Below are 19513 nucleotides of genomic sequence, written 5' to 3'. Positions count from 1 at the left end.
CCCTGAAATGGATTCTGCAACGTGAATCCCTTCTTGGTATTATTATATAAATCGTCCTAGGCTGCAGAGGGTTATATAAAATGTAAATCATCTTAGCCTAGGACGATTTATGCATGAACATGTTAGGCAAATCAAACGTAAATCGTGGCAGGATCTCCAGGGTTAGAAGAAGAGCATAAATCGTCCCAGGTGGTAGGTTTTACGTGTTAATGGGTTAACTCTCACTGGCTGCCACGATTTATGTATTATTGGGACCCTATTCAGCCTGACACGATTTATGTTTTTGTTCCTAACACTAACTGGGCTGGGACGATTTATGCCCAAGTTGTAAGAACCATAGAAGTCAAAACCGAACCGGTAATCGAACCGTTCACGTAACCGGGTTAATGGTTCAATCGGCAGGTAACCAGTTGAACCGATTGACTCGATCCTATGTAATTAAAAAATAAAATATATAAAAAATTTTAAAATTAAAATTTAAAATACATATTTTCACTATTAACCCAACTTCAACATTTTTAAAAAAATTTGAAACTCAAACGGTTCGATCGAACCGGTCTCACCGAGTGATATCGATTTAAACCAATTCACTCCGGTCCGGTCTTGCTAACAATAGTAACAACAGCGAATTTTTGGGGATTCTGCCATCAGAACCATCCCCCTATCATGAGCGAATTCCATAATCTACTAAGAACCCTGATTTCTAACGTCTTATACTAAACCAAAAACTAACTAAATCACTAAACATGGTATCGGGCAACGTCTTAATCAAAAAATATTCTAAGATGCATATTCACCCTATACAATATCATCCAACATACTATATCATCCAATATATCAATGTACTTAACATACTCATGGCCTCGACTCAACAACATTACAAAATTAAAAAACATACCTTTTGATCAATAAATCCGGCAACATGCGCAATATCGTTCAGGCGGTACATATCTCCTTGGTTCGCGGCCATTATCACCACCGGACAGATTACTTCCTCCACCAGCCGGTCATCGGCGGCCCACTGCCACCACCACCTGCGCCACTCAGGCGCCTCTGCCCACCAGCAGTTGCACCTCCGCCGCGGGCTGGTCCCCACACCCGAAACACTTCTCCCCCCAAACTTCCTCTCCGGTCAAAATGGTGAGTGAATTGGTTTAAATCGATATCACTCGGTGAGACCGGTTCGACCGAACCGCTTGAGTTTCAAATTTTTTTAAAAATGTTGAAGTTGGGTTAATAGTGAAAATATGTATTTTAAATTTTAATTTTAAAATTTTTTATATATTTTATTTTTTAATTACATAGGATCGGGTCAATCGGTTCAACTGGTTACCTGCCGGTTGAACCATTAATCCGGTTACGTGAACGGTTCGATCACCGGTTCGGTTCTGACTTCTATGGTTCTTACAACTTGGACATAAATCGTCCCAACCCAGTTAGTGTTACGAACACAAACATAAATCGTACCAGGCTGAATAGGGTTCCAATAATGCATAAATCATGGCAGCCCAGTGAGAGTTAGCCCATTAACACGTGAAACCTACCACCCTGGGACGATTTATGCTCTTCTTCTAACCCTGGAGACCCTGCCACGATTTATGTTTGATTTGCCTAACATGTTCATGCATAAATCGTCCTAGGCTGAGATGATTCACGTTTTATGTAACCCTATGTAGCCTAGGACGATTTATATAATAATACCAAGAGGGGATTCACGTTGCAGAATTCTTTTCAGGAGAATCAGGTAATTTTGACTCCCATACAATTTATTTAAGTAAAAAACCCTTATTACAAATCATAAAACTTATTGACTCTCTATCACTTTTCATTTTAAATTAAGTCTGCTACTTATCGTCGCTACTTGCAATTCGTGGCTGGGAGAGACCGCTGTTGGTGCGTGCTTGATGAGGGATACTTGCTATTTGTCACCGCTGCCTGCTACTTACCGTGCTGGTGCTTGAAGAGCTGCTAGAGAAGGCGAGCTTAGAAGATGATGGAGGAGAAACGAGCAAATAAGAGTTTTTACTCATCGTCACTGCTAGACCAAAAGATGTGAAAATGAGAGACTAGTGAATAGGAATGACAAAAAAAATTCGCACATGCCAATATTTGCAGAAATTATCTGTAACAGAAAGGTTAATAGAGATCTATAAAATTTTCACGGGACAAAGACCAACTCCCACAAATAAACAGAGACGGAACAGGAAATTGAGGTATCCACTCCACAAGAAGATCTATGAAAAAAAATTTACTTAAATATCCACACACATATATATATATATTTTGTATAAGTAACACTAATTCATTTTATTTTAATAGATATGACCAAAAAAAATCGCACCAAAAGATACACTAAGATTATTTGTGACAAAAAGGTTAATGGGGACTTACAAAGACCCGCAAATAAATAGTGACGAAAGCATGAGATTGAGCTATCCACACCACAGGAATCTGCGAATATATATATATATATATAAAGCTAATTCATTTTATTTTAATCTATATGTTAAAAATTTTATATGTATTCTATTATGTTAAATTTATATTTGAATTGTATTTGGTTAGATATATTTGGTTGAACTATATATATATATATATATATATATATATATATATATATGATTTTATTATGACATTATTGATATTTAAAAAGAAATAAAACTTAATATTTATGGATATCTATAAGTATGCGCCTCTTATGTGGAGAGAAGTAAATGGAGACTCATAATAAAAATGGGACAGAAATAAAGACATTTTATTAGTTAAACGGTCTTCTATTTTCATAAAGACGTATTGTCATTCTCATCAGAAAATGAGAAAAAAAAATGAGAAAATGAGAGCAAAATTACATGTATAAATTATTGAAAAATATTTGTGAATGAATAAATCTCACCTAAAAAAAAAGAAAAAAAATTAATTTGTAGTATTAAATTTATTATGTAAATACCCTTAACATCTTTTTCACTTTGATAGCTTTAATATATCAACCCAATCTACTGTTTTTCATTTTTTTGCAATTTTATGCGGACCAATTCGATAAGTTCAACTCGTTTTGTCATCTGTAGTTAAGAGATATTTATCATATATAATAAGAGCGTAGAATAATAAACCACTATATATACTCAACTAGCTTATGTAACTATGATAAGTTCAAATCGTTTTTTACAAACTTTTTTTTGTTAAATACATTGATATGTGTCTTTAAAATATTTATTAATGGAATTATAACTAAATAAAAATAAATTAAATAAATAATATGTAAATAAAAGTAACCAACAATTCACAATAAAAAAAATTCAAAATTAGAAATAATAAAAGAGATTTGTTACACATATACGTTTTTTTGGTATACAAATTTATATAAATTAAAAACATATTTCTTTAACTTTTGAATAACGCAAACAGTTCTTTTCTCTCAATCAAAATTGCAACACTCAAAATTCAAACAAGGATAAAAATTTCTCAAAATTTTTTTAAAATTGTTGCGAAAAGTGAAGGAAGTTACGAAGCTGAATTCGAAAAGAATTATGAGAAAATGAAATAAGAAGATGAAGAAGAAGAAGTAGCAGAAGATGAAGAGGAGGAAGAGGAACAATTTTGAATTATGTAGAACTTATCAGCACACATACACCGAAAATTCTTTAAACAATACACTCAAATATCTTCGCGTTACACCCAAATATCTTTGTGTTACACCCAAATTTACTGCAAATATAGAAAAACGTTTCCTCTAATGCTACATCTTTTTCTTCTTTTTTTTTCCTTATTTCTTTCTTTCTTTTAGTTGAATGAATGTAAGTTCATCCTCTTCCAGGTAATTTTGCAGCATTATGTATTTCTTCTTCTTCTTTGTTTGATTTTTTTTTTGTTTTTATTATTGTTAAGAGAGTAAAACAAGAAGAAACTTGAGAAGGTAAAACAAAAAGAAAAAGATGAATAAGAAAAAAAGAAGAAGATGGTGATGATGATGATGAAAAAGAAGAAGAAGCAGTGGAAGATGAGAGAGAGAAAAAGAGTTTCGAATAATTATGCAGAACTTATCAGCACACGTACACCGAAAATTCTTAAATAAAACACTCAAATATCATCGTGTTACTCCTAAATATCTTCGTGTTATATCCAAATTTGCTGCAAATACAAAAAAATATTTCCTTCAATGCTGCATTTTTTTCTTCTTCTTTTTTTTTCCTTATTTCTTTCTTTCTTTTAGTTGAATGAATGTAAGTTCATCATCTTTCAAGTAATTTTGTACCATTATGTATTTTTTCTTCTTCTTTGTTTGATTTTTTTTATTCTTATTAAGAGAATAAAACAAGAAGAAACTTAAGAAGATAAAACAAGAAAAAAAAAAGATGATGATGAAAAAGAAGAAGAAGAAGCAGTAGAAGATGAGGAGGGAGAAAAAGAGTTTTGAATTATGCAGAACTTATCAGCACACATATACCAAAAATTCTTAAACAATACACTCAAATATATATCTTTGTGTTACACCAAAATTTGTTGCAAATACAGAAAAATATATTTTTAATGCAAAACGTTTACATTACATTCAATTCAAACCATCAACGATGAACAACAATTTTCACAAACAAAAACAACATTATTCACCTACAGAATCATAAACTACTAACGAAAACATTAACTATAATCGAACCACACATCAGCCACTTGATTGGATTCAAAACAATAATAAACTTTGTTTGGGTTCAATTGACAATCTGAACTTGAATTATTCATTATCTTCAAAAACGTAGAGAACGAACGAAAAGAAACGCAGATCGAAAACATTGAGAAAATTCGAAAACGAAAACAAAATCCTTTAAAAAAAGGCAGTTATATATTCGCGTGTTGATTAAAAAGTTAGTTAGATTAAGCGGCGCGTGAAGTAAATTAGGGTAATATAATTTTTATGGAAAAATAATTTGTATGTGGAAAATAATTGATAATAAAAAATCTAAAACTTAAATAAAAAAATAGGATTTAGTGTTTAAAATTTAAAAGTTAAGATTTAAGGTTTATAGTTTAATATTTAGGATTTAATATTTAAGATTTAAAATTTATAATTTACAATTTAGGATTTAGAATTTAGAGATTAAAATTTAAAACTTTGGATTTAAAATTTAAGATAATCGATTATAACTGATTTGAGGTGGTCGTTGGAGGCGACTGATGATGATTGGTATTGTGGGTAACTTTGTGTTGGAAGGTAAAATTGTAGTTTTTTAAAGGAAGAGAAAAAAGAAAAATATAAAAGAATAATTTAAAAAAAAAATTGTAAATGGACATTGGATTTTTTCAAATTATTGATTGATGTTGTTGATTTTTTTTTATGGTTTTCATTAGCATAGTTTATATATATATTATATATATATCCGTTTGATTTTTTAAATTATGTTATAGATAAATCAGTGTATTTATATATAAATTATATTTAAATGCATTAAATTTTTGATATATTGAATTGATTATATAAAAGATTTATATCCACGATAAAAGAATATAAATTTTCTTTGATATTAATTTACTATTATTAATGTTAAGAGATGAGATTAAAAATATAATTACAAAAGCAAAAAATAGTTATAATTAAAGTGATATAAGAGTAAGACAAAAACTTTTTCCTCCCTAAAAAAGAGAGAATATTTCTTTAATAAATTTAGAAATATTATGCCAATTGGGGATAGTTGTAGAAATATAGCACATTAACAAACGAGGGTAAAAGATTGCTACGGTTTTTATTGATAAATTTGGTAATAACTCGAGGGAGAAATTTTTTTATTATTCTCTTTGTATTTGTAAAATTGATGATTGATTTATATTTCAAACATAATAGTCACAGAAGTTATAATTATAATTTCACTTTTAAAATATTTTGATATTACAAATATAATAAATTTATGAATTTGATACAAAATATTGATTTTCTGAGGTGAATGAGAATGAAATAAGAAACAAGAGGGGGGCCTGCAGCGGAAACGCGTTAATTAAATAGCGCAATAAATTGTGCACCACAATGAATCTAATTGGCTACGTTCCCGTAATCGCGTTAGACCTAAGTCGGAACCCTCGCCTTCACCCTGACTCCTATAAATACTGCAACATCTTCTCTTACCTCTCCACACAAAAAACACATTCACACACATCAGATCTGACCTATCATATGTCTCAGAGGGCCGCCGTCCCCCACTCTTCTTCCATAGCCTGTGGCCTCCATTCCCATCTTATGGTCTCTAGTGATATCTCCAACTCCAACTGGTCCCAATAGTCCCAATTTACTCTCTAATCCATTCTTTTCATTCTAACATACACTAACCCCAATTCATCAATTTTGCACCACAACAACAACATCATGGGTGTTAAGGGTTTTGTAGAAGGAGGCATAGCTTCAATCGTTGCAGGCTGTTCAACCCACCCACTCGACCTCATCAAGGTCCGCATGCAGCTCCAAGGCGAGTCCAATCCAACCTCCGTACCTTCCCTCCGACCCGCACTCGCCTTCCAAACCGGATCCCGATCCATCCACGTCTCACCACCTCCGCAAATCACCCAACCTCCTCGCGTCGGACTCGTAACCGTCGGCGTCAAGCTCGTCCAGCAAGAAGGCCTCGCCGCTCTCTTTTCTGGTGTCTCCGCCACCGTCCTCCGCCAGACACTCTACTCCACCACTCGTATGGGGCTCTATGACCTCCTCAAGCAGAAATGGTCCGTCCCTTCCCCTGTTCCCGGCGGCGCCACCACCATGCCTCTCTCACGCAAGATCGAGGCAGGGCTAATCGCCGGCGGCGTCGGAGCCGCCGTTGGTAACCCAGCTGACGTGGCCATGGTGAGGATGCAGGCCGACGGGAGACTCCCTCCAGCTCAGCGGCGCAACTACAAGTCCGTCGTGGACGCCATAACGAAAATGGCGAAGCAAGAAGGCGTTGCTTCCCTGTGGCGCGGTTCATCGCTTACGGTGAACCGCGCGATGCTTGTTACGGCTTCGCAGCTGGCGTCGTACGACCAGTTCAAGGAAGCGATTCTTGAAAAAGGTTTGATGCGCGATGGTTTAGGGACTCACGTGACGGCGAGTTTTGCGGCGGGGTTCGTTGCAGCTGTTGCTTCGAACCCTGTTGACGTGATTAAGACTAGGGTAATGAACATGAGGGTGGAGCCAGGGGCTGAGCCGCCGTACACTGGGGCTCTTGATTGTGCTCTGAAGACGGTGCGTGCGGAGGGTCCCATGGCGCTGTACAAGGGGTTCATTCCTACGATATCGAGGCAGGGTCCTTTCACTGTTGTTCTGTTCGTTACGCTTGAACAGGTTCGCAAGCTCTTCAAGGATTTCTGAGAAAGACTACCAAGATGATCATCATCATTATGATAATGGCGAAAAAATAAAATGTTTTGCGTTTTTTGTTTACTTGTCTCTTGCGTTTTCAAGATTCCTGATGTTTTGCCTGTGGTTGAGTAATTTTTATTATTATGATTTAATCCATCAAATCCAATATTTCTGGAATCAACTGGCCTACACTTTTTAATTTTTAATAATAAAATACAAGACAAAATATAAAAAAAAATACAAATATTATCTTTCAATGTGTGATCCAGTCAAATTCTTTGCGTCCATCAATTTCAAGAATACAAAGAAGGTAGGTAACAAGTGGGCCAAAATTTTTTTATAAGAAAATTATAGAAGATTTTATGGTTTTAGGTTTGAAGAATTATTGTGAGCGTGGAAGTAGCATAGTCAGTTGTAGAGTGTGGAACAGAACACGGTTATTGTGAGGTGTGAAAGGTACCGTGATTTGTGCTTCAAGATGCTAACTAAAAGCGTTGGTAACTTGGTTTTCTTTTGTATTACTCTTTATGTTTGGTTAAGTTATTCCAGCGGCCAGCTTTAACAAGCGAAGCTACCAAGTTGAAGCCTTGCAAGCTGTTAGGCATCCTCATTATCTCCCATCTCAAGCCAAGAGAGAAATAAAAAAGAAGATAACATTGTGAGTGTTAGATAGTTTGGTATGCTTTATTAAACTATCTAAAGATTCATAATACTATATTTGCGTGAAGATATTCTTAAACAAAAAAGAAAAAGCAATGCTCAAGGGAAATTGGCATCCATAAGTTGCCTTTGTCCGGACTTAAAGGCTCCGTTAGGATGCCTTCTCTTGTTATGCAATAACCGAGTCACCAAAATGTGAGAACAAGCCAATAATGACACACACAGTGGAATGGAAAATTGAAAATCATATTGTAAACACATGAAAATCAGCAATAAAATTAAATTTAGAGTCGTTTATATTATGTTACGCTCGACTTTTAAATTAAACGGCTATCATATTGTTAGAGAAATTCTATGCTTGATTTAAACCAAACGAGCTTTTCACTATCGATGATCGCTTCTTTCATGCTTGATAATTAAATTATATTTTCTAAAAAATGATTTTATTAAGCTGAAAAAGTTTAATTGTCTTGGCTTGAATTCTATTGTATCCCATGACATTGATTCCTTTACATTTCATATTTCACCAAATTTTGAATGTGAGTTGTGACGCAACTCTATGCTAAGTGCAGTATTTTCCCCACTTTTCTTAGTGCGTAAACGGCAATTATTATTGACCACAAAACAACACTACTATTCTATTCATTGGAGCTTGAAGCTATGGCTGCAAACACTTCCAATTTGGTTGTCAATACACAACGCACTCATAAGTCACAACCAATCGGAATCAATCCAGATACAAATTAGAGAAGTGCCAAATAGCATTATTGTAGAAGGAGACAAACACATGGTAATAGAAATATCACTCCCTGATTTGATATTATTTCTCTTTTTAAATTATTCTGTATAGACATTATTTGAATTTTTTTTTTTCTGGTGATAGGAGAAACTTTACAAAAATTTGAAAATAATATATGAGTAAGCGGCCGACAATTTCTTGTAATACCAAATTCATAAGATCATTGCATGCGTGGTAACCTAATTTCCTTTAATACCTTAAAAAGATTTATTTTATCAATTGAGATATGGCCCTGTAATATTCATATTATTGATAACGGTATCTATGACTTTTGAGTTTTGACTCTGTTGATAAACTTAATACACGAGGCATGTTAATTTGTTTACTTTTAATTAGTGAATTTTTTATAATTAACTTGGCACATGAGTCGAATTTTTTCTGTATTTTAAATATGATGAGAAGGTACCGTGTAAAAAGATAACTTTGTTACGTAAAGGTTTCGATTAGTATTTGTTATAGTTGGATGTATTTGTCCGTGTAACAATTTACAAGTGAGATAAGTTTTTTTTTTTTTTAAATAAAATATAAATAGAAATAAATTTTCTTACTACTCATCGTTTCTCTCTTAATAATATGGAGGCAGAGTATCACATAGTTATTGCCATGTGAAGTTACTTGCCATATAAGCAATCAATGTGATAAGATAAACTAATGTGTGATTAACCATTCTCTTAATTCGGTTCCGTATTTCATCTTTTCTCCTTTGGTTTCCCCCTTCACTCTGCACTTTGCTACCTCTCTGCACCGTCCATTTTATCATAAATAAATTGATTATATCTAATCTAATCAAATTAATAGGTGAATATGTGTAATAACAAGCATCGTCAGATTATAGTAAGAAAGCTACCAAAGATTGTGTCAAGTGAACGTGTTAAAAGAATTTGGATACTTACACTCGTACGTTCTTCTTTAAATATTTTTTTTGTAAAATAAATAAATCAAGTCAATGGAGATTGAAACATGATAAGAGAAAACATATAAGGATTTCAAATCCAGTATTAAAAGCATTTTAAAAATTGGGAAATATCAACCTTAAGTTCTGTTTCCAAAGATGACCTGAAATTAATGTAATTTGGGACTAGATGAAGGTTTTGACTTATTTGTTAGAGGGATAAAATTATCCGATGTTTTTTAGTGGATGGAGAAGAGTAGTACCTACAAGAGACTTTGATACTTAAATTCGTAAAGATTTTAGACATGTTTAAATCGGGATTGAGAAGTACCTGAATTTGATATGATATTTATAGAAAGAGATGATAGCTTTGACAATTACTCCTGAATATCTCCACTCTTAATAGTGTGTGGTGACTTCCCTAATTATTTAGTGAGTTATTCCAAGTCGTCATTAGGAGTACATATCTGATGTAGTGGCATGACAAGTTTTTACTTGTCATGTAAGTTGGGTCGGGCATAGTTCGGACTATGCATTAGGCAAATTGGGTGGATTATCCCGTGTGAATCTATTGAATTCTTTTATTTTGGACTTCTTGTAGAATTGGACTGGCTTACTTAGGCCTTGGCTTGTGTGATGGACTAGGGAGTGAAGTATTATTCCTAATAATCAATAGGGTGATGAACCAAAACAAGTTGCTAGCTATATGTTTTTATATATAAATGTCTAGATTATTACTACCACGAGAACTAACACAAGTGGTAGTTGCTTGGGTTGCTTAAACATCATGTCAGGGTTTGATTCTTAAGGACAATGTATCTCCTACCCACCCAAAGGTGAACTCCATCAAGACTAGAGTTTAGTCGTTGGCTCATGGTCGATAGATATCCGAGGATTAAGATCCATCCAAAAGAAAAATCATTATATTAGTCGTTGGCTTTATTTCTTTTCCCGGTTTGATCAAATCATTTTACTCATTAGTCATTTTACTACTCGTAATTAATGTCATCCTCTTACATTGCTCTGATGGCTATGACTATGAGCTTTTGGAGGCAGCTCCAAGTTGGTGTTCAACTTCTTGGTAACAGTTATTATCATATGAACATGAAGCTTACGACATTTGCTGCATTGTTCTGCTCTTTACACTTGATGATCTAATAAGGACCACATTTCACTTGTTTTGTCTTGGAAATTATTGAGTGTGGTGGAGTGATCAGATGCGCAACATAGAAGAATTAATTAATGTCCTAACCTGAATCCTATCCAAGAGTTATATAACTGCCTAATGTTGAATGATTTTATACTTCTCCCCTGTTCGATTACAGGTTATTATTAACTTACTATTCACCAATATGAACAAATTCTAAGGCTTGATAAATGGAGTACACGCGATCAAAATCTTATTGGGTATTGACTATTGAAGATAACTCTAAAAATGCAACTGTAATTGGTGAACTAAACTCTCTATCTAAACGTCTATAATAAACTACAAGTGCACCATCGAACAATTCGGCACAATACCAGAATGCGGGTGCAGAATCAGATATTATACTTCTCAATCAAAAACTAAATATACATTTTTCTTTGCTGTGTAGCTGTACGAGCTATGGGAAAGTGGCGAAGAATCAATACATTGGTGTCAACTAGAGCAAAATGTAACTGCACATTTAACCATAGCACTCTTCTTTTTCCTTGATTCATCCTTTTCTCAGAATAATTCACTTGTCGTCTGAACCAAGAACTTGTTCCCTGAGCTCCTCAAGTTTAGCAACAAACTCATCCCTGTTTTTCTGCAGGTTCATAAACTCAATCATCAATACAGGTAAGCAAAATACAGGAAATACTTGCATACTACTCGATCACTTTAATGTAATCTCCAAATATATGAACCATACTGAGACAGGCAAAGTAGCCGAATACCTTGAAAAGCAGATAACGGGAAGTGAACCATACTGTGTAACCAAGACCTATAACTTCCAAAACCTTGGGAAACTGCCACAAAAATGAGTCAAAAAGATAACTATTAGCATTTCGAAGTTGGATTCCAGTATGAAATATTGACATTTGAAGCTTTATACACACCAAAGGAATAGAATCAATAGCACCAACAATGGCTGATGTTAACCACAGGGCAACTACAGCAGCACCACCATACACGACAAGGGAACCAGTATCATCTGTGTCAAACTGTATATGCGAGGGGAAGAGAGAAAATGTTAGAAAGTCTGCACAACGATGTGATCAAATTTTCCTTAAAAGTAATCAGTTATGTATGTGACGAGCCGCAAAAACCACAGACAATCTTCTTCAGAAAAGAAGAAACAGCCATTAGATTCACTAGTGCCATCAAAACATCAAACAATAGAAGGTATGGTATAAGCATAAGCTGCATCATATGATATAAAATAACAGATAAAGACCATCACTTAAAGCAGATACACAATAGCTTTGGCTACATAAATATCACCGCAGAGTTAAGTTTGGTTTAACTGTACAGCACATAAGAATTATCCCCCAACAGAATATAATGTAAGAAAAGCTCAAGTAAAGTCCTTGTAACCATAGTAAACGTTATTTGTGACTCATAAATGGTAGAAAAATACAAAAGTTGGTTCGACTTATGTATGCTTATCTGTCATCGTGTGTCTATCATAGTTGCTCAGGTAACCGCTCAGGTTCGACATTACTGCCGAAGTATCATAAAGCATTTGCATAAATGCAATCAATGAACTGTAGTTATCATCACAGCAACTCAATGTGGAAAAAATCATACAAATACAAAACATTAAAAATCACACATTCAAAAACAACCCAAAACAACACACCAAACAGGTTAGGTGCATAAAAAAGCAACCTTAAGATCGAGCTTATCAAGAAAATCCAAAGAGAGGCCTTGCTGTTCGTCCTCCACAGGAAACTCTTTCTCTTTGCCATCGGTTCCATTAAACGAATTCTTCTTATCATCTTCTGGTTCGACAACCTCAGCGTAAATGGCACCGTCACGTTTCTCATTGAAAAATGAACTCGACCCACTCGATGTTTCTTCAGATGTCGTTGACCTTACCAACACATTTCTCATGCAGATTGAACCTGTCATCAAAACCCAACATAAAAAAAAACCCCGATTCCTCAAAAAGATTAATTATTATCATAACGGAGAAAATATTGAAGTCAGCTCCAATCAGAAAAATTAGCAGCAGCATACAAATAACGTGAGAAAAAGAACATTAAATTGAAAGGGGGAAATGATAGAGACAGAAAAACAGTGCGAAAAACAAAGAAAACTTAGGGTTTTGGATTGGGGATCTGTGAACTTACGAGGTAAGAGAGGTAGAGAGGGGGTAAGGAGAAGAGGAGAGTGTGAGGAAGACAATAGGGAGCTCGGAAGCTTCGAAAAGGGCATAGCTTGAAGTTTGAAGAGCTCCATTTCAGAGTGTGAATTGAATTGAGAGAGCCACTTCTGGTTTTGGGGTTTTTGACACCTTTTTATATACAAAACAGACTGCCTTTTAGGGTTTCAGGGTTTTCTTTTTTTATTTATTTATTTTGGTTTTACATTTCGGTGAATATTTTTTTTTTTAAATATATTAGAAGAAAAAACAATAACGGAAGAATACCTTCTTCTTTTTCACGTACTCCGTACTCAGAGAGAATGAGAGAAGGAGAGAGCGGGAGAGAGTGTTTGAGGGTGAAACACGGTGAAGAAGATGACCATGCCATCGAAAGAGATAAGGGGGAGAGTGTGGGAGGGTTTGCATCAGGTGTGAAGGAGGGATCAAGTAAGGGCGACCTTAGTTCCAGAGTGACTTCCAAGATTTCGTTCCGTGACAAGGTTATTGGTTCTACAGTAGCCACAGGGATAAATTGGGCTAAAGCTCTAGATGGGGATTCCATGGCAGTGGTCACTGGAAAACAAGGAGATCCTATGCCTCCAAGAGTTTGCTTCTCCAAAGAGGCTAGGAACATCCTTTCTGAACCATACAAGGAAGCAATTGTGATTAAGGTTCTTGGAAAAAACCTTAGTTACACGGCCATGTTTCACAAATTGAAAGGGGTATGGAGGATCACCGGTGGATATGAAATCTTGGATGTGGGTTTTGGGTACTTCCTAGTTAAATTTGATCGCATGGAAGATCGAGAGAAGGTTTTACTAGGGGGGCCATGGATGATCTTCGGTCACTATATTGCGGTCAAGCCATGGACACCGGATTTTAAACCTTGTGAGGACACTTTCGGGGAGACTATGGTTTGGATTCGAATATCTGGTTTGAGCATATGGTACTATCAGGATAAAGCCATGATGAGAATCGCTTCTGCTGTGGGAAGACCAGTCAAGGTGGATCTGGCTACTAAGTTGGCGGAAAGGGGAAAATTTTATCGGGCTTGCGTGCAAATTAATCTTGGTTTGCCGGTGGTCCGGAGTGTGATTGTCGATGAGTTTGAATATAAGGTGGAGTATGAATGCTTACACCTTATTTGTGACAAGTGCAATTGTTTCGGGCATCCAACAACTGAATGCAGAATGACCCCAATAGATTCGGAAAGGGTGGATCGAAAGGAAACATCAGTGACCGAGACGGCGGCCCAGGTGGTGCAGCCACAGGAAGCCTCAAAAGAGAAAATTTTTGAATTTGGATGCAATCCCAAAGAGTCAGTGATAGTTGCAAAAATTGGGGAGGAATTAGATGATACGTTGCATGGGAAGGAAGTGGGATCCCAACATTTGGAAAATGAGGCTGGCTGGACCAAAGTCAGCGGTAAAAGGAGAGGAAAATTGAGTCAATCAAACAAAGCCCAACAAACATCTAAAGATAAAATGCCGGTGCGCTCAAATCAGAAATTGGACCAGAACTGTGACTTTGGGCTACGTATGAGAGGAGCCGAATCAGGGGTGAAGACCGGGTCGGTTAGCGGATCTAAGGCACGCATGTCATCTTCCAAACAGCAAGGGGTGAAGGGCAAAGCTGTCTCCGTTGCGGTGCCGACTTTCACTGCCATTATCAAAAATGGACACAAGAGGTTGCGCCCTTCTTCTTTGCAGAATTCGCCGTCGACTCCGGACTGCCTTGGCGACACCAGCAAGCAGCAAATTGGCAAATTGGAAGGGTTGTCAATGGAGGGACACATACAAACCGGGCAACAACCGGACAAGGACAAGCAAGGCTCAGGGGGATATGATGGTGGATCTTCATCATCTCGTTAGGGACTTCAGCTGAGGTTGGTCCTTTTACAATACAAATTGTTTTATGGATTATTTAGATTTAAGCTTTCTATTTTGGAATATTAGAGGCGCCTCTAATAAATTGGCCCGGGTTCATAGTAAGGAGTTAGCGAATAAATTTCATCCTACTTTTTTCATTCTGTTTGAAACCCATATTGCTTTCGAGAGGATGAAATCTTTTTGGAATAATCTAGGTTACCATGGTGTTGGTATTGTTGAGGCTAATGGTCATAGTGGGGGTATCTGGGTTCTATGTTCTAATTCAAATATTTCTGTGAGAGTATTGGATGTAGTTGATCAATGTATCAGTTTTGAAATCACTATGGGCAATACATCTAGTTACTGCAGTGCGGTGTATGCTAATCCGCATATACATCGGCGTAAAGAATTGTGGGGTGACTTGACAAGGATTGCTAATATGATCCACGGACCTTGGATTGTGTTAGGGGACTTTAATGATGTTCTATTGCAGAGTGAAGTTAGAGGGGGGCAATTTAGACTTGCCAGAGCAGAACAATTTGCGGAAACATTGGAGGATTGTGGGCTGTTTGATATGGGAGCTATTGGGAGAAGATTCACTTGGTATAGGAAGGTGAAAGGTGGGGTGCAGGTGGCCAAGAAGCTTGATAGAGCAGTCATCAACCAGGACTGGCGACTAATGTTTCCGGAGGCTTATACTGAGGTGCTGGCGCGCCTTCACTCTGATCATTGCCCATTATTCACTAGGTGTAAGATGGAAAAGAGGGCTACCAAGGGCCATCGTCCGTTCAGATTCCAGGCTGCGTGGATGACTCATCCTCTTTTTAGGAATGTTGTTGATACAGCTTGGAATAGAGGAGCTCCGGATGTAGTCAAATGTTTGTTGGAGGTTCAAAAAGATGCAACTAGCTTCAATAAAAAGGTTTTTGGCAATATTTTTGTTAAGAAAAGGGAGTTGGAGAGGCTTTTGAATGACGTTCAGATTACTCTAGAAAGTCGGGAGGATCAACAGCTTAGGATCAAAGAGCAAGTTTTGCATCAGGAACTGAATGATGTCCTTCTTCAAGAAGAGTTGTTGTGGTATCAAAAATCTAGAGAACAATGGGTGAGATGTGGAGACAGAAATACAAAATTTTTTCATCTGCAGACAGTTATCAGGAGAAAGAGGAACAAAATTCATGGGTTATTTTTGGAGGATGGGTCTTGGGCCACGGAGACTACGACTCTAGAAATGGCGGCAAATTCTTTCTTTCAAAAGCTCTTTTCTACAAGGGAGGATATTGACCTGGACGCCATGGGGTCTTTTCCTTGCCCGTCTCTTAGTACTGAGGCTTGTCAAAAGTTAGTGGAACCGGTGACGTCTGAAGAGGTTAAAAGAGCTGTGATGACCATGAGTTCATTTAAAGCCCCAGGGCCAGATGGATTTCAAGCAATTTTCTACAAAGAGTTCTGGGACTCTCTTAGCAACGATGTGTGTGGACTGGTCAAGCGAGCCTTTGAGGGTGAGCCACTGAATGCGGCTATTTTCGATACTCTCATTGTTCTAATTCCTAAAGTGGAAGTTCCCTCTTCCTTACGGGAGTTTCGGCCTATTAGCTTATGTAATGTAATTTATAAAATTGTCACAAAGGTTCTAGTTAACAGGTTCAGACCTTTCTTGTCGGAGATCATTGGTCCTTTGCAAGGAGGGTTCATTCCAGGAAGAGGAACCACAGAGAATATTATCATTGCTCAAGAGATTATGCACTTCATGAGGAACACCAAGTCTCGAAAAGGGACCATGGCATTCAAGATTGATTTGGAAAAAGCTTATGACAGGGTAGACTGGCGTTTTCTGGAAGCTACTTTGGTCCGGTTTGGGTTTCCAAAGGCTACCATTAATCTTATATTGAATTGTGTGACTTCCTCTTCGTTGGCAGTTTTGTGGAATGGGAACAGGCTCCAAAATTTCAATCCGAAGAGAGGGTTGAGGCAAGGAGATCCTATGTCTCCTTATCTTTTTGTACTCTGTATGGAAATGCTTGCCTGCTTTATCTCTCATAGAGTTTCCCAAGGTTTGTGGAACCCAGTTGCGGTTTCTAGGAATGGACCACGACTCTCTCATTTGATGTTTGCAGATGATCTTTTGCTTTTTTGTAAGGCATCAAAAGCTCAAGTAATAGAGGTCATGCATTGTTTGGACTTGTTTTCTAGAGCGTCAGGTTTAAAGGTAAATCTTCATAAGTCAAAGGCTCAGTGTTCCAAGAGGGTGTCAGAGAGGAGAAAAGAGGTTCTCTCAGGGGTCTCTAACATCCGGTTCTGCAATGATTTGGGTAAATACCTGGGAATTAACATCGGTCATGCCAGAGCTTCCAGGAAGACGGCTCAGGAGATTATTGAAAAAATTTCGAGGAAGCTCTCCAGTTGGAAAGGACGCCTACTGAATAAGGCAGGGAGGCTTTGTCTTGTTAAATCGGTTATGGCCTCTATCCCAGTTTATGAAATGCAAATTTCTCTTCTCCCGAAGTATGCATGTAATAAAATTGATTCCTTGATGAGACAATTCTTGTGGAAAGGCCAAGAGACTGGAAAAGGGCTGCCTCTGGTCAGGTGGGAGGTCGCCATAACTCCTAAAAAGGCAGGAGGATTGGGTATTAGGGATACTTCTTGTGCTAACATGGCGCTTATGGGAAAGTTGGTATGGGATTGTCTAAATAATAGTGAGAAGTTATGGGTGCAGGTTCTGAAGCATAAATATCTCAGAAATCAATCTGGTATGAACGGAAACAGTAGAAATTCTTCATCGGCTACCTGGAAGAACATTGTTAGTGCCTATGAGCATCTCAAGGAAGGGCTTCATTGGAATATTGGGGATGTCCACAAATCAGTTTGGTATGATGAGTGGACTCCTTTTGGTAAGCTTTGCAACCTTGTCCCTTATGTACATATTTCTGAATCAGATTTCATGGTGGCTGACTTGTGGAAAGGGGTGTCTTGGGAGGTTGATAGTCTTACCACGCCTATTCCGCATGAGATTAAGCAGTTTATTTGTGGTATGAGATATCCTAGTTTGACTGAGTTGGAGCCACAGTGGGAGTGGTGGCCTGCAGCAACAAAAAAGTATAGTGCAAGGGAGGGTTACAAATGGTTATTAAAGAAAACATTAAATTGGAATGCCAACAGTAATTGGAACTGGTTGTGGAACACAAACATTCCAGAGAAGTTCAAATTTACTATGTGGCTTAGCTTACATGATGCTCTACCAACTGAGACCTTTCGATTCAAGCGGCATTTAGCTTCTTCAGATATGTGTAAGCGATGTAACAAGGCACAGGAGACTATGGAGCATTGCCTTAGAGACTGTGAACGATCAAAGGCAATCTGGTATATGTTGGATCCTAGTATCCTGGACTCGACGGCTGGTACTGCTCTTGAAGAGTGGTTTCGGAAGGCCTTGGCTAACAATGAGGCGTCCTTTGGTGCAGGGCTTTGGTGGGTATGGAGACATAGGTGCAATGACATATTCAACACTGACAACCCTTGGACAGACCATAAGGTTGTTGCCTTGGCCAGAATTACCGCCAAGAACTTACAGCTTTACAGGAATCGAAGCAATGCCTTTAGGTCTCTCCGAAATTGCCTGTGTTGGGAACCACCGGTAGGCAATGGTTTTAAAGTTAATTGTGATGCAAGCTTGTATATGGATTCAAATTTAGCGGGATTTGGGTGTATTATTAGAGATTCTAAGGGAGATTGGATCTCGGGCTGCTCTGGAAGCATTCCCCCTTGGTCTATAATCAGATGTGAATTATTTGCTGCTTGGAGGGGGCTGGTTTTAGCTTGGGATTGCGGTTTGAGGGATATTATATGTGAAACGGATTGCCTTGACATTCTGCCCATCATGCATGAGCTTACAAGTGGGTATTCATCTGAAGTAACAGATTTGGTTCTCAAGATTCAGGAGCTTTTATCTCGTCCTTGGCTTGTTCACGTTGAATGGGTGTCCCGAGAAGCAAATAGAGCTGCGGATTGGATGGCTAAATATGGTGCCAAGAGTAACTCTAATCATGTTATTTGGTCTGAGCCTGGTGTTGATCTCCAACGAATCATCCGCTCGGATTTAAGATAGTTTTTGCTTTGTTTCTTTCCTTGTCTAGACACCAAAAAATACCTTCTTCTTTTTCGCATATTTTTTCTCCATTATTGTTTTTTTATTGTTACTATTTCTAATTTTTTTGTTTTGCTCCTCCTTTTTTTTCTATTTTGCAGTACTATATATTTTTTTATTTTTATTCGTATTAAAAAATAAAATAAAAAAATTATAAAAAGGTAAAACCAAAAAAAAGATAATAATGATAATGATAATAAAAATTTTTTTGAATTATATAAAATTTATTAAAAAATAATATTACAATTTTTTAACTATGACACAATAAATTTCTCAATTTTAAGTTTTAAGTTTTAACACTAAAATTTTTTTATCGTAATAAAGATTCTTATAAAAAAATATCAAACAAAAATGATAAGAAAAAGAAAAGAGTAAATTATTGTTTTTGTCTCAAACGTTTAAAAGTAAGTCTCAATGTTATCTCTAACGTTTAAATCGTCTATTTTCAAAATTGACTCAATGTTGTCATGTCTGTTAACGGAATTGACGGCGAGATA

The 19513-nt window shown here is 36.7% G+C and overlaps 3 protein-coding genes and 1 non-coding gene across 4 annotated transcripts; 2 read left to right on the top strand and 2 right to left on the bottom strand.

Annotated features, from left to right (window-relative positions):
• The first annotated feature begins 6019 nt into the window (after window positions 1-6019).
• UCP5 (uncoupling protein 5) lies at window positions 6020-7495 on the top strand. The gene has a single exon (XM_016345560.3). The coding sequence runs from the start codon at window positions 6350-6352 to the stop codon at window positions 7325-7327; it is 978 nt and encodes a 325-aa protein (XP_016201046.1). The 5' UTR covers window positions 6020-6349; the 3' UTR covers window positions 7328-7495.
• Window positions 7496-11047: 3552 nt separating this feature from the next.
• Window positions 11048-13174, bottom strand: LOC107642265 (CURVATURE THYLAKOID 1D-like protein). Its single transcript, XM_016345559.3, has 5 exons — window positions 12988-13174; window positions 12524-12759; window positions 11752-11856; window positions 11590-11661; window positions 11048-11459 (listed from the first exon to the last, which is right to left on the bottom strand). The coding sequence occupies exons 1-5, from the start codon at window positions 13094-13096 to the stop codon at window positions 11388-11390; spliced, it is 594 nt and encodes a 197-aa protein (XP_016201045.1). The 5' UTR covers window positions 13097-13174; the 3' UTR covers window positions 11048-11387.
• On the bottom strand, window positions 12325-12420 carry LOC148563178 (small nucleolar RNA snoR128). Its single transcript, XR_015885274.1, has one exon. It is a non-coding gene; the product is annotated as a small nucleolar RNA snoR128 (small nucleolar RNA).
• A 1885-nt stretch (window positions 13175-15059) lies between the features above and the next one.
• On the top strand, window positions 15060-18977 carry LOC148563177 (uncharacterized). Its single transcript, XM_088489040.1, has 2 exons — window positions 15060-16923; window positions 17425-18977. The coding sequence occupies exons 1-2, from the start codon at window positions 15060-15062 to the stop codon at window positions 18975-18977; spliced, it is 3417 nt and encodes a 1138-aa protein (XP_088345166.1).
• Window positions 18978-19513: the final 536 nt, after the last annotated feature.

This window comes from Arachis ipaensis, chromosome B5, assembly GCF_059453495.1.
Source record: "Arachis ipaensis isolate K30076 ecotype BB chromosome B5, ASM5945349v1, whole genome shotgun sequence".
Taxonomy (NCBI): Eukaryota; Viridiplantae; Streptophyta; class Magnoliopsida; order Fabales; family Fabaceae; genus Arachis; species Arachis ipaensis.
The sequence above is the reverse complement of the archived record's forward strand: the minus strand, read 5'-3'. Positions and strand labels throughout refer to the sequence as shown.

Bases quoted from the DNA above. Each gene is read 5' to 3' on its own strand.
- UCP5 (XM_016345560.3), top strand. From the start codon at position 6,350: ATGGGTGTTAAGGGTTTTGTAGAAGGAGGCATAGCTTCAATCGTTGCA.
- LOC107642265 (XM_016345559.3), bottom strand. From the start codon at position 13,096: ATGGAGCTCTTCAAACTTCAAGCTATGCCCTTTTCGAAGCTTCCGAGC. The intron at 11,662-11,751 runs GTGTGTATAAAG...TTTTTGTGGCAG, and splicing joins CTATTGATTCTATTCCTTTG to TTTCCCAAGGTTTTGGAAGT. The intron at 11,460-11,589 runs GTATTCGGCTAC...ATGAACCTGCAG, and splicing joins CCCGTTATCTGCTTTTCAAG to AAAAACAGGGATGAGTTTGT.
- LOC148563177 (XM_088489040.1), top strand. From the start codon at position 15,060: ATGAAATCTTTTTGGAATAATCTAGGTTACCATGGTGTTGGTATTGTT. The intron at 16,924-17,424 runs GTTTGTGGAACC...TCTTGTGGAAAG, and splicing joins CTCTCATAGAGTTTCCCAAG to GCCAAGAGACTGGAAAAGGG.